Here is a 27,287-nt window from a genome sequence, read left to right as displayed (position 1 = left end):
GCTGCATCTTTTTTTTTTTTTTTTTTTTTTTGCTCCTCAGCTGAGGAGGGGCGCAATATCAAGGAATGACTCTGGGCACTAGATGAGGCAGCTTACGTCTCTGGTGACACCTACCCTTCCCTGTCACAACCTGACTGACTAGTATATCACACACTGCTGGAATGTAACTTGGTAACTTGCGCTCTTTGATTAAGAAATACAATTAAGGAGTTTTGTTACTCTGGCATTTACATTGATCTGAAGAAGTGTGCTGCTCTTCAAAATACTATTAGTAGATGAAAACACTCATCCACCCATCTTTCACTTTAGTGGCTAAATAAAGTTTCCTGTTACTTCATCCAAACTGTGTTCTTATTTTTATTTGTTCAGTGATATAGCCACCTGAGGTTTACTGCACAGAGTAAGGGGGGCTATCAGCCATTTCATAGTTGAATACAAAGTAGCAATATGCAGAAGAGAGGTATAAAGAGTAGCGTGCATTGCAAATTCAAGCATGGAGTCTATTAATAAGAAGGAAAACAAATGTGCAGATGCTAAACTTCTGAGACTAGTGTAAGAAGAAACAATGACAAATAGAGCATATGTTAAGATTATGCTACAGATGAAGGAAACATTGGATATATTAACAGATTAATAAACTGGATTATTTAAGATTAATATACTGTGTAACTGTGTAACTATGGTATGTTCACTGAACATTAGCAACTAAAGCAGTCTAGGTTCCAAAGTTTGTCATAAATCACATTACTGAAAGAGCTGCATTTCAAGCACATTAGCCTAACAAAACACTAGCACTTGGAAGCTGTAGTGCCATCTAGTGACATAAAGGATGTAAGGAATAAGTCTGCTGAATTAAATTGGAGTAACAGCTATGTGGATGCTCGCTGAGGTATAGGAATTACACGGCAAGTGAGCCGGTAAGGCACTTCCAACTTGCCAGTACCCATCCTGAAGCCTTACTTACCTTTTTGAAGTGGACCAGTCCAGTCACACTGGAGTGATTTTATGAATGCCCAACCAGTTGTCCAGCTCTTTTTTAAAGGCAGACAGTGTGCCAACAATGCTTAACTACCAGAGGACGTTTGTTCCAGAGAAGGGATAGGCATTGCATGACAAATCTATCCCTCTGCCTCATCTTATTTATTCGTTTGTTTGCTTGTTGGAGTAGATTTAGATATCTGGCCCAAGAGTTATTAGTACTGTTTGATTTTTGGAGGTATAGGAGTTCTTGGGCTATTGAATGCTGTATAGCCCTTATACCCCTATAAGCTGGGCGGAGATCTCCCTAAGGAATCTATATGATACTGTATATAGAGGTATAGTCTCCAGCCTCTCTTGGTGGCTCGGGTCTTTTAAGCCCTTGATCACTTTAGTTAAAAACATCTGGGGTCTTTCCAATTACTTGACATATTTAGTAAGGTACATGCCAAAGGGGGAGTTGTATCCTAGCATGATGACTTTTGATTGAGAGGAAATAACTTTAGCTATGAGCTGTGTACAGTAAAAAGATTTCTTAACCACTGTTGCAACTTGGTGGTCAAACAAGAAGAAGCTATCCAGCCAAGTACCCAGGTCTCTCACTACCTTCTCATTTTGAAATGTGTTTTTTATACTGGAACTGCGGCTTTCTTTCCAGCTGTAGCGACGTTGCACTTTTTGGCATTAAGTTTGAGCTCATTTTTGTGTACAAGCTCCCTACTCCTATTTACTTCTATTGGATTGCCTGTATGTTTGAGGGGTATTGACAACTCCCATCTTACAAACTTCTGTGCAGTTTGTTAATCAGAGATCCTCATTTATGATAAATTTTAGTTATTTTTATAGAAAAATTGCTCTGCTAAACACTATTATGCATAAATCCTGAGACTAATAGCAGTGGCTTCATTTTAGTCAAGGCTGCTTGTGACAAACACTGCAATGCATAAATGCTGTGACTTAAATAATACCGACTTCTTCTTCTTCTTTTCGCTTTTCCCGGTTAGGGGTCGCCAAAGTGGATCACCTGTCCACTCATGATTGGCAGTAGAGTTTTACGGTGTCAGCTTGCCAGCCCAGCACCCAACCTTCCACCGAAGGCACACACATGCACGCACTCAGGCTTAGGGCCAATTTAGAGTATCCAATCCACCTACAGCAGACTATGACATTGCAATATATGAAGCAGATATGAATGCCAACACAGCAGTGTAAACAAATATATACAGTAAATGCAATATGGTAAAGTTACAGCCACACTTGCCAACCTATCCTGAGGTGCTCACGTAAGGTTACAATGTGCACTGCAGAAATATACAGAAGTCAGAGAATACTATACCTAGTAGGGAATTATGGGACTACAGTTACAGGAAGGTAACCAGGAACAGAACAAATGGAATATTTTATGAGAGGTTTGTCTTTCTGCCTTGAGCCAGAGGCCCAACTCTGCCTCGTTCTGTGCTGTTCTGTAGTTTCAAACATTGCTAAATGCATAGAGATCTCTAATCAGAGTCCCTAAAAAGGTCTGTTGACTAGATTGTATTGGACTCCTCTGCTTAGCAAGTATGTTTGTGGAGCCTTAGATGAAAGAGGTATGTCTGTCTGCTTTATTACTGAAGTAAAGATGTATTTAAGGTGTGTCCTTACACTATTTACAGTTACTTAATCCTTACTGTAAGTACATCTGTGGCTCCACAGTGTCCCAGCAAAGTGGCCTTTCAAGCAGTTCTGCTGATACTCCTACACAGGACTAGGACCATGTCCTAGAAAGGGACTTGTTGGTAGTGTTGCTAGGCTAGCAAAAGCTGAATATGTTTGAATTATGTCTTTGTTAAAAAAAAAAAAATCTGTGATGTAACCTACATTATTGTGGAGCTTTTCTCCCCGGGCCTCCACTGAAAACGGGCTCTGGCCCAGTAGAGTTCCCCGGTCATTAAACTTAAATAAGTAAATTAAATAAAATAAAATACTAGTAGTTTCTGCTAGCTGTCCATTCCACCCATCCTGCTGGGACAGGAGCCCACCCACAATATGCATCATTCTGTCTTAAGCAGTGTACTTTCCCGTTGTCTTCATCCATTTTCTCATATTTCCTAAATGATTTACATTTTTTCCTCATCTCCACTTCTACTGCGGTGGTGGTGCTGCGGTAATGTTGTCACCTCACAGTAAGACGTTGTCCTGTTCGATTCTCAGCTAGAGCATCTTCTTTGTGGAGACATGCGTGAATGGGTGTACCTTCACTGAAGGTTGTGCGTCAGGGCCGGCAACTCAGCACGTAAAAATCTACTGCCAATCATTAGCAGACCAGAGTTCCACTGTGGTGACCCCTAACCGGGAAAAGCCAAAAGACACAACAACAACCTCATGTCCACTTCTACTTTATTCGAGAAACACTCTTTTTACTGTTTTTGCCCTTTGTTTATATTTACAAGTCAGTTGCACAGAAAGGCTTGTTGGCTACCTGTTGGTAGATTTGGTGTATTCCACTGTTATCCCATAGTGTGTTGGTAGTTATTTGGCATAGTCCCTCTTTTATTCCACACTGCACTGGAAGTTATTGTGTGTATTACCTTTGTTGCTTCACACAGCACTGGTAGTTATTGGATGTATTTCCTTTGTTATGCCACATCATGCTGGTAGATATTGGGTGTATTCCCTTTGTTGTTCCACACTGTGCTGGTAGATATGTGGTATATTCCTTTTGTTGTTCCACACTGTGCTGGTAGTTATAGGGTGTATTCCCTTTGTTGTTTCACACTGTACCGGTAGTTATTGGATGTATTTCCTTTGTTGTTCCACACTATTTTGGTAGTTATTGGGTGTATTCCCTTTGTTGTTCCACACTGTGCTGGTAGTTATGTGATGTATTCCCTTTGTTGTTTAACACTGCGCTGGTAGTTATAGGGTGTATTCCCTTTGTTGTTTCACACTGTGTTGGTAGTTATAGGGTGCATTCCCTTTGTTGTTTCACACTGTGCTGGTAGTTATTGGGTGCATTCATTTTGCTGTTCCATACTGTGCTGGTAGTTGTGTGGTATATTTCCTTAGTTGTTTCACACTATGCCAGTAGTTATTTGGTGTATTCCATTTGTTATGCCACACTGTGTTGGTAGTTATGTGGTGTGTACACTTTGTTGTTTCACAGTGTGCTGATAATTGTTTGGTGTATTCCCTTTGCTGTTTTACACTGTGTTGGTAGTGATGTTTTGTATTCCCTTTGTTGTTTCACACTGTGCTGTAGTTATTTGGTGTAGTCCCTTTGTTACTCCACACTGTGTTGGTAGTTATGTGGTATATTTCCTTTGTTGTTTCACTGTGTGCTGGTATTTTGTGTGTTCCCTTTGTTACTCCACACTGTGTTGGTAGTTATTGGGTGTATTCTTTTTGCTGTTCATACTGAGCTGGTAGTTGTGGGGTGTATTCCCTTTGTTGTTCTACACTGCCATGTTAGTTATTTGGTATATTCCCTTTGTTACTCCACACTGTGGTGGTAGTTATGTGGTGTATTCCCTTTGTTGTTTCACAGTCTGCTGGTAGTTATTTGGTGTATTCCCTTTGTTGTTTCACACTGTGCTGGTAGTTATTTGCTGTTCCACACTGTGCCGTTAGTTGTGTGATCTATTCCTTTTGTTGTTTCACAGTGTACTGGTAGTTATGTGGTGTATTCCCTTTGTTGTTTCACACTGTGCTGGTAGTTATTTGGTGTATTTCTTTTGTTACTCCACACCATGTTGGTAGTTATGTGGTGTATTCCCTTTGTTGCTTCACAATGTGCTGGTAGTTGTGTGGTGTATTTCCTTTGTTGTTTCACACTGTACTGGTGGTTATTTTGTGTATTCCCTTGGTTGTTTCACACTATGCTGGTAGTTATTTGGTGTATTCCTTTTGGTATTCCACACTGTGTTGGTAGTTATGTGGTGTACTCCCTTTGTTGTTTCACAGTGTGCTGGTAGTTGTGTGGTATATTTCCTTTGTTGTTTCACACTGTGCTGGTAGTTATTCGGTGCATTTCCTTTGTTGTTTCACACTGTGCTTCTAGTTGTGTGGTGTATTTCCTTTTGCTGTTCCACTCTGTGCTGGTAGTTGTGTGATGTATTCCCTTGGTTGTTTCACACTATGATGGGTAATTATTTGGTGAATTCCTTTTGTTACTCCACACTGCGTTGGTAGTTATGTGGTGTATTCCGTTTGTTGTTTCACAGTATGCTGGTAGTTATTTGGTGTATCTTCTTTGTTGTTTCACACTGTGCTGGTAGTTATTTGCTGTTCCACACTGTGCTGGTAGTTGTATGGTGTATTCCCTTTGTTGTTTCACACTGTGCTGGTAGTTATTTGGTGTATTCCCTTTGTTGTTTCACACTGTGCTGGTAGTTATTTGGTGTATTCCGTTTGTTGTTTCACACTGTGCTGGTAGTTATTTTGTGTATTCCCTTTGTTGGTTCACACTGTGCTGGTAGTTATTGGGTGTATTCATGTTGCTGTTCCACACTGTGCTGGTAGTTGTGTGGTGTATTTCTTTTTTCTGTTCCACACTGTGCTGGTAGTTGTGTGATGTATTTCTTTTTTCTGTTCCACACTGTGCTGGTAGTTGTGTGGTGTATTCCCTTGGCTGTTTCACACTATGCTGGTAGTTATTTGGTGTATTCCTTTTGTTGCTCCACACTGTGTTGGTAGTTATGTAGTGTATTCCCTTTGTTGTTTCACAGTGTGATGATAGTTGTGTGGTATATTTCCTTTGTTGTTTCACACTGTGCTGGCAGTTATTTTGTGTATTCCCTTTTTGGTTCACACTGTGCTGGTAGTTATTGCTGTTCCACACTGTGCTGGTAGCTGTGTGGTGTATTCCGTTTGTTGTTTCACACTGTGCTGGTAGTTATTTGGTGTATTCCCTTTGTTGTTTCACACTGTGCTGGTAGTTGTGTGGTCTATTCCCTTTGTTATTCCACACGGTGCTGGTAGTTATGGTGTATGTCATTTGTTGTTCCATGCTGCACTAGTAGTTATTGCATTTATTCTCCTTGTTATTTCATACTGCACTGCTAGTTATTTATTGTATTCCCTTTGTTGTTTCACACTGTGCTGGTAGTTGTGTGGTCTATTCCCTTTGTTATTCCACACGGTGCTGGTGTTATGGTGTATGTCATTTGTTGTTCCATGCTGCACTAGTAGTTATTGCATTTATTCTCCTTGTTATTTCATACTGCACTGCTAGTTATTTATTGTATTCCCTTTGTTGTTTCACACTGTGCTGGTAGTTGTGTGGTCTATTCCCTTTGTTATTCCACACGGTGCTGGTAGTTATGGTGTATGTCATTTGTTGTTCCATGCTGCACTAGTAGTTATTGCATTTATTCTCCTTGTTATTTCATACTGCACTGCTAGTTATTTATTGTATTCCCTTTGTTGTTTCACACTGTGCTGGTAGTTGTGTGGTCTATTCCCTTTGTTATTCCACACGGTGCTGGTAGTTATGGTGTATGTCATTTGTTGTTCCATGCTGCATTAGTAGTTATTGCATTTATTCTCCTTGTTATTTCATACTGCACTGCTAGTTATTTATTGTATTCCCTTTGTTGTTTCACACTGTGCTGGTAGTTGTGTGGTCTATTCCCTTTGTTATTCCACACGGTGCTGGTAGTTATGGTGTATGTCATTTGTTGTTCCATGCTGCACTAGTAGTTATTGCATTTATTCTCCTTGTTATTTCATACTGCACTGCTAGTTATTTATTGTATTCTCTCTGTTGTTTCACGCTGCCTTGGTAGATACTCTAATTTCTGGAGGTACAGGACTACTCTCTCCACAACTGCTTTGAAGTTCACAGCCCTCATATTTAACGCTTTTCTCGTCCAGAGTGTATGCCATATCCACAAAGTGATTACTACATTGTGATGTGTACATAAAACATAGTTTAAACAGAGTGTGTGTGTGTGCGTTTTTCCTACCAGGAAACTCCAACTGGACAATCACCCATTTACGTTGGAGGCCAAGAGAGAAACACCTCCAAAATATAACATGAAAGCAAAACACAGAATACAGCAGGTATAAACATTTGATATGGACTGTCATTTTTTCAATTGGAATATATTATAACAGAGTTGTAAAGGTTGTTATTTTTACAAGTATAATACAATACAATACAATGCTAAGTAACCAAAGAAACAGTAAGATTGTCTAGTGAGAGAACTGAGCTTAATTGTTTAAATTAAAAGAGGTGAAGAGACAGAGAATCAAATGTGAGATAAGCAGGGATAATACATGAATTCAAAAGATATCAAAGCATACAGTAGTTAGTCGAGAAAAAAGATTATTAATACGTTGACAGAGTGCTAGACATGAGACAGAGTAAAGACTGATTAGTAAAGAAAGGAATATGTGTATACATGAGAAGATAAAGTATGTGTATAAAGTTAATAAAGTGCGATTTGCAAATTATAAATGAGTATTTATTTGAAGGATATGCACTTTGGTAGCATAGCAAGTGAGTAAGATTTTTAGTAGTGAACAGGAGATTGTAGTAAGGTAGGGGACATGGATAGTAGGTCAGAGGAATGAAAATTATTATAGCTGGAAGAAGCAAAGGGAGAGGACAGATGCTAAACTGGAGGGCCAAAATCATACTGCTATGCATAAACTGCAGTTGGAGGTATGAGTCTGTCTGTGCGTAGTGCAGAATGGAGAAAGATAAGTAATGCCATATGCATAGCTGAAGAAAATGTGTGGATCCAGAACTGACCCTGGGGAAACTCCATAGCAAATTAGGAACAAAGGAGGGAGCTAAAATAAAATAAATGCCCAAATTATCTGCTAGCTCTTTAAATACTGATGGTGTTATATGTCATGTCCTTTTTGTTAAGTCTGATAATGTCACATTCATACGTATTAAAGGTGGGAGCTGTACTTCTGTACCAAGTGTGCATTTTTTATACTATCTTGAGGTTTCACTTGAGCCTTTTTACTGAAGTAATTATGTTACCCAGTTTGCAATTACCCAATGTCTGATTATCCTTATACCATTTCCACTTTTTTATTTGGCAAGGACAGTCCAAAAGCAAGTGACTGCAATACAGAGCCCTGTGGGGCACCATTGGTTAACCCTATTTGATCAGACTTACCATATAGATAACGTTCCACTTAAATCTGACACAGCCATCTGGACTTGGGCACCTTTGCAGACAATGGACTGTACTTTATCTGTCCATAGGTATTTACTAGGCTACTGATCTGTGAGGATCTCAAGAAGCCTAGCCTTACATTCCCAAGGTAGTTTGACCACCATGTCTCCTTCTGCCTTGCACATATTTTCCATTGTGGTATCTCATCATGGTTTGAAGAAGTTATAGTCCCACTTTATCCTTCCTTTATTAGGACTATGATTAAATACTATGCCTCCTTTGGCATGCACATTTCTAAGCACTTAAAGCAACTTAAGAGACCTTAGTGTCTGCTTACTATGACGATCTCAGTTCTCAGTATCCTTAACTGTTTGATAGAGTAAGCCCTGTCCTTCTACCTAGTGCCTATAGACAACTGAGAAGTGATCTGGACCCTGGACTACATGAAAAGAGACATGGAAGAGCTCTCTGATCATGTGACCCAGACAGGTATGACCCTAGCCCCGAGTAGCATCCTGCATTCACCCAGAATGATATCACAGTATGACAAAATGACTGACTTCAACAATTGGCTAAGATTCTGGTGTCATTCAAAGGGGTCCAGTATCTGTCTGCCTGGGACAACATGACCGACAGACCACGATACTTTGCCAGAGATGGTCTGCACCTGTTGCCCCTGGGATTCAGGTTACTGGCTAAGGCTCTTACCAACTTTTCGGCCACCAAACCAGGACTGAAACACTAGAGGTGGAGGAGTGTCCATATTCACAACACCAGGCTAGTTGCCCAACACAATGCGTCTGAAATTCTCCATGTGCAACTAACACTAGGTAAGACTGCAATCCAAATTGTAGCTTGCTACAGATCCCCCACCATGCCCCAAGATTCTCACTACACCTTTCTAAACACACTGGAAAATATTAAGATACAACCAAACACTTTAATACTGGGTGATTTCAACTACCCTGCCATTAACTGGGAAAACTACTCGTGTACCAACACCTTTGCCCAACAGTTCTTGGAATTCATAAATTCCAACGCCCTGGATCAACTAATCCTTAGTCCCACCAGGGGCTCCAATATCCTAGATCTGGTCATTGATGCTCCACACCTATGGTCACCCCCTCGTTGGTCAAGTCTGACCATAAGCTAAGCTAATCACCCTTGACATCCACATCCCACCCCCACCGCCCAGTAAGGAAACCTCCGTAAAAAACTTCTCCAAAGCCAACTTCATGCTACTCAAGTCAGAAGTGACAAACTTCATGACACCCATGCAGACGGGAGCTGAAAGTTCGACTGCTGAATCCTACACTAAGGCACTATACAAGCACATCCACTCGTGCATGAATCGTGCCATCCCCAGTAGAACCAAGACTCTCTCCTCCAAAAAAAGGAACCCAATCTGGTGGTCCCTTGCCATAAACAAATTTTACAACATAAGGAAGAAACTGTTGCAGAAAAGAGGAAAATCCCAGGATGCAAAAAACTCCCTTACCAGCCTCAGTAAGAAGCTGAGATCCCTCATAAAATCCTCCAAAGATAGTTACGAAAATAAAATTGCCAAAAATTCCAAAGACAACCACAATGCATTCTATAGCTATGTCAAGAATTTAAATGGCAATGCTCAGATCTGCTCTGAGCTACAACAGAATGGCATTAAATATACTGATCCCAAGGATATTGCCAATATCCTGGCAGATTGATTCAGCGCAAACTTCACCCACCTCTCAACCACTAAAGGGCCCATCTCAATACTGAAAGATTGCCAAATTCCGGTGATAACGGCCACACAGGTAAATAACACACTCTCCAAAGCTAAGAATACAGCATCCATGGGACCAGACGACATCCCAGACTGTGTACTACATGAACTACAAAATGAACTGGCACCTCACCTAAGTGTCATGTTTAATCATAGCCTCACCTCAGGCTTCGTGCCCACTGAGTGACGCACAGCTACAGTTGTCCCACTCCACAAGGGGGGATCCACCTTGAATCATGGGAACTACAGCCCCATCAGTCTGATAAGCCTGATCTGCAAGGCCATGGAATGTGTTGTCATGGAACTTATAAACAAAGACATTGGCAGCCTTAAAACACTGGACCCCATGCAGCTTGGGTTCGTGAAGGGCCGATCTTGTCTCCTGAACCTGAATGACTTCTTCAAATCAGTCTCCAGAGCCGTGGACAAGGGTAAGGTGGTCCACACAGCCTATCTGGACCTCACCAAGGCCTTCAACACCATCCCCCACCATCCCCCACTCTGGAATCATAGATAAACTTACTAAGCTGGCCTACGTCACTCGATGGGTTGTCAACTGGCTTACTGACAGAACCCATACTGTAAAAGTAGCCGATTCCAAATCCAGCTCCAGACAAGTGAAATGTGATGTACCTCAGGGTTCAGTCTTGGGACCGCTCTTGTTTGGCATCTACTTCTCTGAAGTACAGGCCAACACTAAGGGACTCTGGCTAGCAAAGTTCACAGATGACTGAAAACTGGGAGCCATTATTGAATCCACAAATGATGTGGATATTCTACAAAAGTGCCTTACAGAAACAGATGCTTGGTGCCAGAGCCATGAGCTTAAGCTCAATGCCAAGAAATGTATAGTTATCTCCTTTGGGAAAAAAAAAACATGTACCCATGAATTACTGCATATGTGGCAGTACACTAAACACCGAAAGTGTGATAAGAGACTTAGGGACACAGGTGGACAGTGGTCTCACCTTCAATAACCACATCATCACAACAGTCAGGAAATCCTTCTATGTGGCACACCTTATCACTAAGGGCTTTTCATCCAGATAAAAAGGAGGTCATTGTCCCACTGCACTCATCCCTTATTAGACCCATTATAGAATACAATGCTCCATTTGGTATGTCCCTCTCAAGACATCTGCAACAACTGGAAAGGCCGCAGAAATACCTCACTAAAAGAATCACAGGCCTAAAGCAGATACCCTATGCTGACCATCTAAAAAAACTCCACCTATACTCTGCCACATATCGTCTACTCAGAGGTGATCTCTGCTTAACATACAAGGCCATGTCAAACCCAGAGCTGTTGGACATGCTACACTTAAAGAAATCCCAGTCCCTCAGAAACACGCTCCAGGGATCTAAACCTTATCATCACAATGAACAAAACATACTGGAGGGATAGATTCCTGACCCAGAGACTCCCCAGATTCTGGAATAGACTGCCCATACATGTCAAGCAGAGCGCCTCTTTGGCCCTCTTCAAAAGGAACCCTGATGATTGGATGGGAGATAGGAAATTCACCCCGGGAATCACGTCAGTCGCCCTGCTAGAAAGGGGTCCAGGGAAGTAAATACTGTGGGAAGAAATAGCCAGGGAATTGTTATGGCTGGGCTTTTATAGGCCCTAGGGCCAATAGCCTAGTACCAACCTATGAGCCTATCTCTGGTACTGGTTGATAGAATAAATGACTTGTCCCTTTACCTTGTGTCATATAGACAACTTAGGAGTGATCTCTGCTACTGGTTGATAGAATAAAAGCCTTGTCCCTCTACTTAGTGTCATATAGACATCTGAGGAGTGATCTCTGCTTAGCTTTCCATGTAATGAATAACCCAGCACACTTTGAACTCCTTCAACTCAATAAAACAAGTGCTAAAGCAAACTCCTGCACTAGGGACCCAAAGCAGTGTAGTCACTATCTGTGGAATGTGCTGCCCTTATATGTCAAGAAGGGCACTTATGTAGCAGCCTTTAAAACCAGTCTGGATGACTGGGATTGTTAATTTTCTTATGGGGTATATGGAGACAGTCTACTTAATGGAGGAGATATTGCTAGTCTCTTAGCAGCACTGGGTGAGATGGCAAAGCTTCTGTATAATCTCACTGGCCATAAACTTAGTATCTGTGAACCTCTGACAGGTAACCCCTCATCCTGACTTATGCTCTGATACTTAAACAGTGTTTCATCCATTGAATTACATGACCATCTCACACCAAATACCCAGATGATATGCTTGATATTGTAAACACACTCCTTGTTTGAATCTCAGTGTTGGAAGAGCAGTGTATCTATTACCGATAGAAAAGAAGACTTCAAGTACTCACAAGCAGGCAAACTAATCAGATTCCTAATTAGGTAGAGTACAACTGAAATGTTGCTAGTCCAGTGTTTAGTCTGTGATGGTAAACCCTACAAAAGAAAGAAAGGAAGCTCATGGCATGTTAGAAATGTTCAATTATATGCTGATTGGCCAGCCCCAACAGCGTGCCCGTTATAAATCTGATATTTACTAATGGAAAAAGGTCTGGTCGCCCAGACTTTTCCCATTGTCCTGATATTTTTTGTCTGTGTGAGCACAGGTAGCAATGGAGAAAGGAAGATCTCTGTTGCTTTAATCTCACTATGTTATATGTTTAACATAGCAAGATAGAAGACATATCGCTATGTTAAACTCTTTTAACATAACGAGATAGCTTTAAAAAAGGAAACGGAGATCTTCCTTTCTCTGTTGCTTTTTTTAAAGATATTTCGCTATGTTAAACTTGTTTAACATAGCGAGATAGCTTTAAAAAGCAATAGAGATCTTCCTTTCTCCATTGCTTCCTGTAAACAGCTCTGATGTACTGCGTAAGCATGGAAACACAAGATCCATATGCATGCGCAGTACATCAGAAAAAGCCCCAGGGTAGCATAAAACTGTAGAAGGGCACCACGGAGGTATTATACAAAGACATTATTTAAGAAAAGTAAGTATTATTTTTCTTAATGTCATTGTATAATAGCAATAACCCATGTATGGGTGTGGGTAATGCTAGATTTACCCACGGTTGTCTTTGTTTGGTCACTCGGGCTTCACCCTCGTAACTAAACCACGCCAACCATGGGTAAATCTGGCATTACCCACACCCAGACTGTGGAAGGGCACCACAGAGGTATTATACAAAGACATTGTTTAAGAAAAGTAAGTATTATTTTTCTTAAATAATATCATTGTATAATAGCAATAACCCATGTATGGGTGTGGGTAATGCTAGATTTACCCACGGTTGTCTTTGTTTGGTCACTCGGGCTTCACCCTCGTGACTAAACCACACCAACCATGGGTAAATCTAGCATTACCCACACCCAGATGTGGGTTATTGCTTAAATAATTAATAAGTGTTAGTGATGACCATAAAGAAGGTATGGCCAAGAACAAATGATTGGCATCATATAAACCTGAGAAGTATCACATGGAGACTTAAAGGAAATGTGAACATGAATGGATTTACCACTTCTTTGTATAGAAAGCCATGTTGGAAGAATGGCATACTCCACTATGAAAGCATGCACCCGAGGCATGTTTTCCCCAATGTGGTGAAAAAACAGATGTCTAGGATAACCAGGCTATGTAACAATGATATGGAGAAAAATTATTTTTTAGACTTCCAAGCAAGATGTTTCACAAATAGGGGATATCCTATTCATCTAATTGAGAACTTTAGAAATAGTGTTGCATCTTCTCCTGAAATTTGTCCTAGAGAATTTTCTTGTAGACATCATAATAGACCCTGTATGGGCATGGTACAATACGACCTTAAATATACCAATGATGTCAAATACATAAAAGACATTTTAAACAAAAATTGGAAATTACTTAGTATGAATAAGGATCTGATGAATATAGTAGGTAAATACCCCAGTTTTAGGTATAGTAACTGTCTCAACTTGAAAAGAATTTTATGCAAGGAGAAAGTGTTGCACGCACCGTCTGATCTAAGAGTAAAATTCAAACAAGGAACTTTTCCCTGTAAGAAATGCTGTATTTGTAAATATGTTACAATAGAACAGAAATTTGAGAATATGGAGCTTGGTATTAAGTTTTCTCCGAACTTCTATGCGACATGTGATACTAACAATGTAATCTATCTGGCCACATGTCTAGGATGTGATGCCTATTACGTAGGCATGACGACACGTAGACTCAAAGACCGAGCCTACAATCATATTTATGACATACGAAAAATTAATACAAACAATGTTTTAGCCAGACACTGTCAGTCACATCCATCCCATACTTTTACCTTCAGGGTCTTACAAATTTTACATCCGAATAGGAGGGAAGGTAATACAACAGGAACTCTGGAGCTATATGAGCTGAGGTGGATTTTGACACTCAGAGCACATTTAGAACCAGGCTTAAATACAGCACTTAGTATCAGACCTGCACTTACATAGATAAATTAATGGTGTGCCATTAGTCTTAATAATTTTGAGAATAAGGTTTTACTTTTTCCCCTTGTATTTACATATACATACTTGATGTGAATTTGGACTCATGATGTGAGGTTTTTGTTTATTGATATAGTTGACCTTGTTTGATTTACACAAGGATCAATAGTAGATTAATGGATTTTTGGCCCATTGATCGAATTCATATTGTGATTAATTAGGATTTTAAAAACAATAACATGCATTATTTTTAAGCTGATTATATATATCATTTTTTCCTTTCTTCTTTCCTCCTTCCCTTCTTTCTTTCCTCCCACCATCTTTCCCTCTCCCCCCTCCTTTCCTTTCCCCCTTCCTTCCTCCACCTTTTTCCCCCTTTTTCTCCTTTTCCTCTGCCCCCCCCTCGTTTCCTCCTCCCCCCCCTTTTCCTTCCCCTCTTTTTCCTTTTTATAGTTTTCCCTTCCATATCTCCTCTTTCCTTTTGTTTTAGACTGGAATCTTATGTTGGATTTCCTTAGTTTTGTTGACCTTGGATATAATAATAGTTGATACTTCATACACGTTTGATATAAAATTCCATGGGGCATTGGTTATTTACAAGAGATGTATTATTGTTTTTTAAATTTGTAAAATTGACACATGAGATATTTAAGAATGAGGTCTGTTGGACTGATTATGTTTTACTATGAATAGCATCTAATTGATTAACAGTTTTGTGATATATCAATTTCATATTTACATGGGGAATGTGATATTAAATTTGAAGATGGTTTGCAGCATGTTATTTTAACATGGTTTTCTAAAAATGGTGTATATAACTTTAATTTTAACTCAAAGTGGATTTAATTGATTTTACCCGCCAAATTATCTGCTAATTGGGATGTGCTTTATACTAGAAAATGTGAGCAGTTGTCTTAGTTAAATGTAACCTGATGAAGCGCACTTGCTAGGTGCGTGAAAGCGCTTGTTCTGTTCCAAATAAAATTACTTTTTATACATCGTGGTGGTTCCGGTGATTTGTTGGAATAATGCTAGATTTACCCACGGTTGTCTTTGTTTGGTCACTCGGGCTTCACCCTCGTGACTAAACCACACCAACCATGGGTAAATCTAGCATTACCCACACCCAGATGTGGGTTATTGCTTAAATAATTAATAAGTGTTAGTGATGACCATAAAGAAGGTATGGCCAAGAACAAATGATTGGCATCATATAAACCTGAGAAGTATCACATGGAGACTTAAAGGAAATGTGAAGAAGCACATTCTGACAGAAGGAGAGTTACACATACAAAAACAGGGTGATATGTTTTTTGATGAATGTCAAAAATAAATCATAGTAAAGATCTTTAAAAACTGTAGCCTGCAGTATCCCTTTTGATGGGAAAAGGTAGATCAAACTAGTAGAAAGGTTAGAAAGAGCTCTGTGGTTTCAAGCATAAATAATAAGGCAGTTTACAGAAAACAGCATAGCTCACATAGCCGGCCTTAGGCACAGGCCAACTAGGAGGCCACCTAGGGCACCGCTGTAGCAGGGGTGCTTTTCCAGTATTTGTTTGGTGTAGGCAGACCAGGATGGGGGCACCAGATGGTGCGGTAGGGGACACCATGGAGCCCTTTTGCCTAGGGCACCAGTTGACCTAAGGCTGCTCCTGATAGCTCAACATTAAATCTGTAAAGTGTACTGAAAATACAACAATGTCAAACCTTTATAGAAAAATCTTAAGTTAGAAGTCACCATTAACTCCACAGTGTTCTTCTCATCATAGTCTCATTTTGAAGCACAACTGCTTGGCTGTACAGTATTGTAAAAGTCAGTTATCCTTATTTATTAAATTTATCTATTTTTATCTTGCAGAGCATAGTCCAGGGAGTTGTCCCCTATCTTGGGACATTTCTGAAGGATTTTGTTATGTTGGACACTGCAGTCAAGGACTACCTGGAGGTATGTGAATATTTTTGTAATCCATCTCACTGCCACACATTTCTTTGTCTAGATCAGATTAATGCTGTTTTTGGATAGAGATGTCCTTACAAAGTATTGTTTATACTAATGTGCTTTCTGCTGCAAAATGTATATATTTTAGTAGTGTAAATTTCTGCAGCCGTCCTGGTTTGTTAAGTTGCACTGTACTTAGGATATCCATATGCCCCTGTTCCTGCTGTCGAATATTTCCTTCTGCTCCCTAGATGCCCTAAAACATTGGAATGCCACAGCTGCTTATGTTTCTGAAGTAGTGAAGATTTTGTTTTTCTTGGTACATTTTGCTCCTGTGCCTTCTGATAGTCAGCCCTCCCCAGTCACTCTGCACAACTAGTCCCCCCCCCGTACTAAGTATCTGTAGTAGTATGAGGGGGCAGGCCCCATGTGGAGGAGCTGTCACACAGGCAGCCATGAGGGTTGTTTGTGCCCTCACCAGTATCCCTGCAATGAGGGCTTATTAGATGACCTGAATCTCTTCCCTGGGTAGGGGAATATAGCTGACCTGCATCATCATGGGAACCACAACTGCCTCTCTTAATGTGAGTTCATGCCTGTGTGAGCTCATGCCTAGTACGCTATGTGCTATGCTAAATTCACATTAGTTGCACTGTTCCCTTATCGGGGAGTGGTCCCATCACACTGGAAACATCTCAGGTTTCCCAGTCTGGACTTCATTGTGATTAATAGGGGTATCCTGATACATCCACTCAGGTTTACACAACAGCTTCAGTCCTAACAAAATTACTGTAGCTGCAGGCCACATTATACCGTGGTTAATTTAAATATCTCAGGTTTGCCTTTCACTGTTGAAGTAACTTGAAAGTTACTCCTTTCATTATTGGCATTAATGCTTCTGTGTGACCAACTGAAACTATTGTGATCTCAGCTTTCTAACAACCAGCCTGCTCTTTGAAATGGAGTAAAATGTCAAGGCATTCTAACCACATTCTACTTTTTTTTTTAGAATGGCTACATCAACTTTGAGAAGCGCAGAAAGGTAATATTTTTGTTTGTGCTTCTTTTACTACAGTCTGATAAAGAACATATTTTACAGGAACTGTGGTGAGCAAAATAATTCTAGGAATGCCACTGCAGAGGCAAATAATCTGTCTGTGATGCTGACCACTCAAGTAGACATAAAACTGGGAAACAGTAAGGTGAGGTGAAGCAGAAGGTCTGTATGTCCCAGGGATGTATACAGATTACAAGAGAAAAGCAACATTTGCAAAAGTCTGTCTGCTTGATCTTCTTTTTCCACACCACAGCAACACATTATGGCTACAATAAGAAATCAAAAGAAAATCAAACTTTTTCACTAACTACAAGCTACTAGCACCCAACTTCTAAATGTGTGTGTGTGTGTGCATGTGTGTGTGTGTGTGTGTGTGTGTGTGTGTGTGTGTGTGTGTGTGTGTGTGTGTGTGTGTGTGTGTGTGTGTGTGTGTGTTTACTTTTGCGGGATCAAACTTAACCAGCCTATTTCAGTCTTCCAGTAGAAGGTTCACTAGACACCTTTGAAATGCCTTCCAAAAACAACTAGTCAAGCTGTTGGGTAGGTAATTTTCATTCTGAAGGAAGAAAGGCAGTGGAAACACAGATGTAAAAGAATGAGCACTATACCCTCACCTAGTCTATCAGCTGTATAAGGAACACGTTTTTCATCTTATTCATGCCATGGGAAGACCTCTATTTCTAAGTACTATGGACTGATATCTCTGCAACTACATTCAGAGCATCACAACTATCTAACATTAATGGTTTCTAAAGTCTTTCCCTAACAAACTGGTTTTGTAACTTTCAAATGAGTCTTTAAAATTAGCAATCATTTTTGAAGTATTCATTTATCACTTTACCCTTTTCTTTTTGTGATACTTAATTTCTTAACTCAGTCACCATTCCATTTTATTTATTTGAAAAAGTTATTTAATGGGCTTTTGAATTCTGAAATAATTGTTGTTTCTGCTACATTACAACCATACCTACCCCTGCTTTGTCCCTGTTTTGCTACTTTTTATGATATCTCCTGCATTTGCTACTCTTAACAAATCTGTTATACATTTTGTTTTTCTTGTTAATCAAGTTATGTTGCCTAACAACACGGAGACACTCCCAGTTCACTTTCAAGGGGTCAGAACACTTGAGGGACTTCCAAGAGGGCTGCACATTGATCAACAGCTTGACTTCAGCTGTCTCAGTGTGAAAACATAAACAGAGAAAAAGGAGTGCCATTGAAACTGTTTGGGGAGGTGGGTAAAATTCAGTTACTGGCTAATAAATGCACTGTCTGGATGCCAGCAAAGAAGGAAACAGGAAAACCTGAAAGAAAATCAACTGGAAAAGGTAAAGAGAAAACACTGTCTGGGAAGGATTCTACAGCTGTTTAGCAAAAAGCAGTTCAAGCTTCAGCTTTGGTTCAAGAGATGGCTTCCAGGAATTTAGAGGAAAAATAAATCAGATGTACTCACAGGTAATTAAAATAAATGAAACATCGAAGGAATATGACAACTCAAATAACAAAAGGCTGGAAAAAATAGAAGAAGCTTCAAGTAGCTGTTCAGATAAACTGAAAATAAAATTACATACAAAAATCAGAGGTTGAAGTGAAGAAAACAATGTCTGAGTATGAGGATTCTCAAGAAGAGCTGCTGCAAAAAATAGTAGAGCTAGAAGACAGAGCTCAGAGAGAGAGAGAGAACCTACAATTTTCTGCTGTAGCAGAAAAAAGTGGAAAGAACAGACTCCATTAATTTCATGAAGGCACAAGTAAGCAAATGGACTGGTGTTCCTCAGCAGGATTTGTTAATTGAAAGGGCATACCAAGTGTATGCTCCAAATCCGACCATGAAAAAGCAGCCAAGATCTGTATTAGTAAAGATGCAGTCATACCAGCAGAAAGAGTTGACCTTGACAAACCTGTGACAGAGGGGCAAAATATTAAAATTTGGAAACAGCAAGTTATTTATAGAAAAAGATTATCCAATATGCACCAGGCAAAAGAGATGCAAATTTATCCCAGCAATCAGGCAATGTTGGGAGGCAGGTGTGAGATTCAAGCAGCTGTATCCAGTTGTTTTCAGAGTATTTTTCCTGGTGGATCAAATACATTTTTGATGCAGAGCAGGCTAATAGGAAAATTAAAAAAGTTTATCCAACAAAAAGTGAGCCAGTAAGCAGAAGGGGACTCTGCTTCTCATTTTCCGAACAGTAAAGCTCATAAAGAGACTTTACCAGTAAAACACCAGTGTTCCAAAGGAAAATTCTTGAGAGACAGAAAAAGGCATAGGAGTTGACGAGAAGAATATGGTGTTGGCAGATGGAGATGAACAGGAAGAAGATGAGCAACACTGAAATTAGTGAATAAATGGTTGCCTAGAAAGCATCATTCACATTTATGAAATATGGATTTTTAGGAAAAAGTAGCTGAAAAAGACTGGAGTTTTGTTGACTTTGTTAAACTTCTGGGTAGACTGTAAAGTACATTTATATGTCATTAATGTTTAGAAAGACACTAAAAGGGGAACAAAAGTAAGTGTAAGTAAAACATGTTTTGTTCTTATTAGTATTTGTATAAAATATTTTATTATATAAACTACATCTTATATATCCAGTAAAGCAGTTTTGTGTATTGTGTAGTCATGGGGTATTTTAAATGTATGTCATAGTCTTTTCAGTGACTATTGCATGTGTTAAAACATATTAAAGTAAACAAATAGTTTTTAGTTGTAAGAAATACAGGTTTTACAGTATAGCAAAGGCTGGATAAAGCAAGTCTAATGTTAACTTGCTGTTATCTTGGCCTGCTGGGATGGGGTGGGGTGTAAGAATGCAGTGATTATGTTATATGTAGAATTAATATATTTTCTCTTATTTTACCATGGTTTGTGTCTGCATGAATGCCCTTGCCTAAGCTATAAACAAGTGCTTTTTATAAGAAAGTAGGCTTTAAAAATAAGACAAAAATGAAAGACATGAAAAATGGTAAGTTTCTTACATCTGCAGTCATATTAGCTTGTTTTTTTTTTTCTTTTAATTAGGAAATTTTCAGTAGGAGTCAAGAAATCTACAGCTGAAGGCAGTTGTACAGTCTGTTCTGCATCAAATTTACAAAGATTCATCGTTGAGTACTTTGCCACGGAGATGAGCTGTATGCAGGGGCAAGCAATTAATGTTGAAACCTCTGCACATTTTTTGCTGAAGGAAGTTCAAAATTTAAAAGTATAATGGCAACAGTTCAGTGAAAAATAAAGTTTGAAATTATTGAAAGAGAAAAAGAGATAGCAGCCTCACTAGCAGCCTTAGTACTTTGATGCATTTGAAAGAAACGTGTACACTTTAGTTTAATTTAAAGATAGCCAGTGCACATTTTCTTATGGTGAAAGTTAATGTTTTCTGAAAGAATACAAGCTATTTTTTCACATTGGTTGAATAGCGATAACAAAAGAACAGACAGAAATCAGTGGAAGTGAGCACAAAGGCTGTAGCATGCGCTTACCATGGATAACCTTAATTTTAGGTTAGATAACGCCTATGCATGTGGCTTTTAGTTTGGGGCAATTCTTCCTGTCTGGAAAATGTACACAGCTTTGTGTGCTTGTTCTAAGTTAATAGGGGATGGAGTTGATTTGAAAATTTATTTAGATTTTTGTTTTGAGGGTTTTCACTAAAAGAAAATGTCTTGAAAATATGACATAAATTAAAATGGTGATACTCCCACCACTATAACTTGTGCTCTCACCCTATCACTCTTCCCACCTTGTCAATAATCTTCCCCTTTTCCCCACCCACCTTGGGCTGCCTACTCTGTGGATTTCCTCTCTCACACTTAACTCTTTCATTCCCTAGCACACCTACTATCTCCTCACATGCTCACTATTTCCACCCCTCAATACTGTTCCTTCCCTCACACCACTTATTTCTAGCCAGCACCCTTCCCTAATATATTTCTTTATATTTTCTCTATAACTATTCCCCTCCTTTTTCCATCACACAATGCTATCCTTACTGCTATTTCTCCCACTTCTAATCTCACTAGCCCTAAGCACTGACTACCACACTGAGCTCCACATCTTCCCCTCTTCCCTCACCTTTCCCTTTCCCAGACCTCTTCCAACATATAGCCAAGCTCCACTGACTACTGCACCCTCTCTTTTCTGTCTCTTCCCCTTTCAGTGTCTTAAATTTAAACTCGTGGCCTACCACTCTCTTACTCCTAAGCCCAAACTCAAGTACCCCATTCCCCTTACTGATCACCCTCACCTTTTCCATATTATCTTTGCTGTTCTGGTTTCTGGTGACATCCATCCCAATCGGTCTCCCCCCTCTATCCACTCCCCCTCCATCTTCATCTGCTTTGCCCTAAAAAACATCCTCAATATCTCCAGCCCCAAACATCTCTCTATCTCTGCAATGAACATCCAAAGCCTAAACAACAAAACGTCAGAACTTCACGCAAGTTTGGCCCAACACAAACCTCACATCCTGGCCCTATCGGAAACCTGGCTAAAACCTCATATCAATTCCTCTGAATTTCTCCCACCTCAATACAATATCTATAGGTCTGATAGGACACCCAAAAAAGGTGGTGGGGTGGCAATCTTGTACTCTGTTTCACTGATGCTAACACCTAAGGACATTACCCTGCCTAGTTTCTCCCCTGCTGAACTACTACTCCTAGACTGCCACATCAATAACTATAGGAAGTTTGCTATTGCCTCTGTCTATATGCCCCCCCAGGTGAAAACATCCATATCCTTGAACATAAACACCTCCATCCCATATGAAACCATCATTCTTGGAGATGTTAATATAGATTGGAACTCCCTTATTGGTGACTCACCCCAACATTTCATAAACCTGTATGGATTCTCACAACTGATCACTACCCCTACCCACTGCAGTATAAACACTACTGGTTCCACAGTTGACTGGATCTTGACCAACTCTCCAAACAACTATTGTAACCCTTCTACCTTCCCTGACTCTATTAGTGACCATTCTCCCACCTCTATCTTAAGGCACTCTCCTCATCTCTCTAAGCCCCATCTCTACAGAGATTGTAGGAAACTGACTAACTTTCCCCTGAAACCTTTAACTATAGACTCTCTGCCATCAACTGGCCTTTCCTAAAAACTCTGCCACTCAATGATGCTGTTACTAAATTCACCCACATTTTCCTTGATGTCCTAAACTCTCTTGCCCCAACTTGCAAAATCAGAATCAAATCTAATTTTGAACCATGGCTCTCCAAAGCTACTCATGCTTTGATGCATGAAAGAGATGTTGTGTGGAAAAATGGCAAACAACTAAAATTCCCACCTTTCTCCAAGGTTATAAGCAACTCAGAAATCATGTAAAAAACATATTATTTTGCCAATATTTCACTAAATTTCAAAACACTCACCAAATTGACCCAAAAAAAAATTCTGGAGTACTATCAACTCCCTGTGCCACACAGGTTCTCCTACCATCCCTAACCCTTTCCCTATCACTTTCCCTCTGCAACTGCAGACTTACTCAACAAACACTTTATAGACAGCATCTTTAAACTCCTACCCTCTGGTAACTCTGCTCATCCCAACTATTCTGTGTCACCCTCACCTCCCCCTAAACATCTATGCTCCTCTGTCTCTCAGCCTTTTACCTGGCGGCCTATTTCTACTAAATATATCAAATCTAAATATATCAAATCCCTGCTTCTTAAACTAAAACCATGCTCTCTGTCCACTGATAAACTCCCCCCTCAATTTCTGAAAATTGCTGCTGACTCTATTGTATATCCTGTATCCATCTTAATCAACCACTCCATTCAGGAATCTACTATACCGAAAATATGGCAATCCTTCTATATCACTCCTCTGCACAAAGGTGGCAACTCTGTTGAACCCTCTAACTATAGACCAATCACTATTCTCCTACCGCTCTCTAAGATCCTTGAAAAATGTATACATACTCAGCTACTGTCGTATCTCATTCATGAAAATCTCCTCACCCCCTCGCAACATGGCTTACGCCCTAAACACAGTACCTCGGCTGCCTTATTATCCTTCACTCATAAGGTTGCAGAAGTTAGGGACAACAGCCTCCTCATCTCCTGTCTATTCGTTGATCTCTCTAAAGCCTTCAACACTGTGTCTCATCCCATCCTTCTTAACAAACTCTCAGACCTAAACCTCTCTCCTTCTACTCTTGCCTGGTTCTAGTCCTACCTTACTGGCAGAAAATGAGCTGTTAGAGGGCAGCAGGCTTTGTCACCCTTCCTTGCTGTTCAAACAGGAGTACCCCAAGGCTCCATACTTGGACCGCTCCTTTTCAACATTTTTACCGACAACCTACATTCATCCTACAGTCTCTCATCTGTAATATAATATGCAGATGGATCTACTCTCTTATCTATCGCCAGTACTATCTCTGAACTACACACACTAACACAGAATTCCTTTATCTCTGTTGAAAAATGGCTCAGAAATAATCAACTAATCCTTAATCCAAAACACTCAACTCCTTCTCTTCCTACCTCAGACACTCTCTCACCTTAAATCCAACTTTTCTCTTTCCTCCCTAGATAGCACCACTATCACCCATGCCTCACACACCAAACTCCTCTGGGTAATAATTGATGACCATCTAAAATTTGACTTGCATGTACAACAGGCCATCAAAAAAACCACCAAAACTTGGACTACTTTATACGAACAAAAAATTCCTCACTACTGCCACTAAACGCACTCTTGCACAGGCATTTCTCTTACCTTGTCTTCTATACACTTCCCCCATCCTTACCAATATCCAAACTACCTCAATGCAGAAACTGGAACAAACATACAACAAAATTGCCAGATTTATAGTGAATGATCCACTCTCTTCACATCACTGCCTCTCACTACACAAACTTTAGTGGCTGGAATTTCCGCACCTTCTCCTACAACCGCAACTCCACACTACCTTTCCCATACTCAACAATCCTTCTGCCTGCCCTACTTTCGCCTCCCATGTTACTCTCTTCTCTCTCCCTGACCTTTCCAGAGTGCTGATCAGCATCTTCTCTCAGTTTATAAACCAAAAAGGAATACTGGCAAACTACTTTACAAACACTCTGTCTCACTAAATTGGAACAATCTCCTTCTCCATATTAGATCCAGCCTTTCCTTTCCCTGTTTTAAAAAGGAGCTTAAATCCCATGTGCTAAAGATGAAATTATGCAGTTGCCTTGACCACGCATAGTCTTAGTCTGTCTTACTGTATAACCTGTTGCATCTCCTAACTTTCTTTCTCTGTTAGTAACGTCTGCTTAAACTAACCTCCTAAACCTTCAGCTCTACTACTATAGTCCTTCCTTTCTCTCCCCCTCCCATTCTCCACACTATTTATCTTTTTCCCCCCACTTCCTATCAATGTCTGTACATTTTCCTTCTTTTGAACAATGATTGTCTATTTGTTTTTACTCTTATATGTAGTAAATTTAGACCAATGCTATCAATGCAACCCTTAATGTTCATAATTTTTTTCTTTTGTTTCTCTCTTTATAATTAATTTCATATTTGCATTGTTATTTTAATAGCTTTTGTCCTCTATGTTTATCTTTGCTTATGTTTGCTGGGGCTCTTTCCCCTTGGGTCTCCACTGAAAATGGGTCACTTACTATCAATGGAATGCAAATAGTTAATAACCTTTTCTTTTTTTACAATTATTTTGTATTGTGATTGGTATTTAATATTTGTATATTGTCACTTTATCTTTACTTAAGTTTGCTGGGGCTTTTCCCCTTGGGTCTCCACTGAAAATGGGTTTGTTAGCAAACTCAGATGGACTAACCCGGTTAACAAATGTGAAATAAATAAATAATTAGAAACAACTATATACAAGATCAGCATGCCAAACATTACTGTGTGCATGTAACACAAAAGTTGGGAATACTTATTCAAAAAACTCTCATGTATGGCTTTTTGTCATAATTGCTATGCTATCCATATTATCTTGGAATATAAATGGCCTTACAGGTATAGGCAAACAGAATACTGAATTATATTAAGAAATGCAGAGTGCAAATAGAATGATGTAGGAGACATACTTGGAAAGAAATGACCATGTGAATTTGACAAAGAAAGGATTTCAGGATGGTTATTCAATGGAATATCAGGGAAAAAAGGAAAAGGGGGAGTAATTGTACTGATTGCTAGAGGGGCTCTAATAGTGTGAGAAGAGGGAAAATGACAATAATGGTAGATTTGTGGTAGTAAGGGGATACTGGCAAGTGAGAAGGAGGATTACCGTCATTATTGAGTTTAAGAAAAGTTTGGGAAAAATAATCAGCTTTCAGAAGGGAATATTAATTAAAGGTGGGGACTGGAATTTGATATGCCATAGTGAGGATGTATGAGGGGACATAGAAAGGAAAATATAACAAAAGATGGTAGATTTCTGAAGAATTTTATGAAAATATTTGGTGTGGTACATGTGAATATAGTAGTAGTAGAAACTTGGGCAGAATTTACATATTATTCCTCAAGATACAATAACTGGGCTTGACTAGATGGGTCTCTAATATATTAGTGAACACACTAAATTGAGAATACTATATAATCGACCCACAATACCCAAAAACCTATAATGTCGAACACACAGATCAGAGATTTTTTTTTCCCAGGGAAAAACATCATTGATCCATAAAAAAAAAATCCAAATGCAAAATAAAGTGAGGGGCTTTGCCCCCCCACACCCCAGATGGGGGGGCTGCACCCCCCACTCCCCCTACTTAAATATACCAACTCCGAGATCATACCACAGTGGAGGAAATGGCAAAGTCCCAAAAATGGCCCAATGATTTTTTTCCCCTGAGAAAAAAATCGCTTTTCCGTGCTTTCTGCATTTTTCCATTTCGCGTAATCATGCTCAACGAAACAGCATTCACTTAAATAATAGGAGCCCGACTAGATAGAACTTATATTTCACAGGAACATTTGCATGTAATTGAACACCTCACCATATATCCAGTAATTATTTCAGATCATGCACCAATAAAACAATAATAAAAATGCAGGGCAGTGAAGTAAAAATGAGACACTGGCACTTTCCCACCTACCTGTTAAAAACAGAGGAATTTAAGGAATGGGTAATGAAATTTATGCGAGAGTTTTTGAGTAAGATAGAAATAGGAATTATAGCTAGTGAGTAGAATACAATAAAAAAGTTTAAAATTGTAAAAATAAAAGAAAAAGAGATATGATTAAGAAAAAATAAGAATTACTCAGAGGGACTGACAAAGGTTAAAGTAGTGCAGAATAAGGGGAATCTCAGAATAAGAAGAGGCACAAATGCAGAGTGCTAAATATAAAATAAAATAGTATCTGGATAATATGCACGAGTTTAGAAATATTACTGTTAAGCAACTGCTTTCTTGATAGTAATTCCAAAAAAAAAACGTTTTACTCAATGACTTAGGCAGAAAGTAGAAAAAAGTTTTTTCCCAGTGGGGAGCCTGTAACAAGATCATAACCAGAGATTCTGTAGAGGTTTTAGAGATATTTCAGTAATGTTATAAAAACTTGTATGAAGAAGAGACATGGAAATCAAGAAAGAGCACATATGGAAATTTTTGTGGAAGACTTAATTATGCCAAGGCTAGAGGAAGATGAGGCTCAACAACTAACCATTAGGATAGGAGGAGATGAGATAAAAATGGAGACATATAATACATCTTCAGGAAAGTCTCTGGGAACAGATGGCACTCCAGTGGAAGTTTGGATATTTAGAAGTTAGGAAGAAGAAAGTGATAAAGATCTGGAAGATTTTGTTTAACAATATTTTAAAAGGAGGGAAGCCCTAATATCTTGGAAGAAAGCTGTGATGGCTGTATTACCTAAGCATGGTAAATATCCATCTTCATACAGATCAATTTCAATTTTAAACCATCATTATAAAGTGTTTATGTCTATATTAAATAAAAGAATAGTAAAGGTGTTGCCAAAATTGATATATATGGATCACTGGGTCTACTTTACATGGTCGACTCT

At 39.4% G+C, this 27,287-nt stretch overlaps 1 protein-coding gene across 7 annotated transcripts in view; it reads left to right on the top strand.

Moving 5' to 3' along the window:
• The window catches only part of RGL2 (ral guanine nucleotide dissociation stimulator like 2), a 791,449-nt gene that overhangs the window by 525,880 nt on the left and 238,282 nt on the right, over positions 1–27,287 (top strand). For all 7 annotated transcript variants that reach the window (XM_044083541.1, XM_044083538.1, XM_044083537.1 and 4 more), the window contains 2 exons: positions 16,153–16,239; positions 17,243–17,275. In XM_044083541.1, coding sequence (XP_043939476.1) covers positions 16,153–16,239; positions 17,243–17,275 — 120 coding nt within the window. The remainder of the gene's footprint in view (positions 1–16,152; positions 16,240–17,242; positions 17,276–27,287) is intronic.

The sequence above is a fragment of the Protopterus annectens genome, chromosome 9.part0, assembly GCF_019279795.1.
Source record: "Protopterus annectens isolate FY-2018-M chromosome 9.part0, PAN1.0, whole genome shotgun sequence".
In the NCBI taxonomy this organism is placed as follows: domain Eukaryota; kingdom Metazoa; phylum Chordata; order Ceratodontiformes; family Protopteridae; genus Protopterus; species Protopterus annectens.
This window is presented reverse-complemented; position numbering and strand designations above follow the sequence as displayed.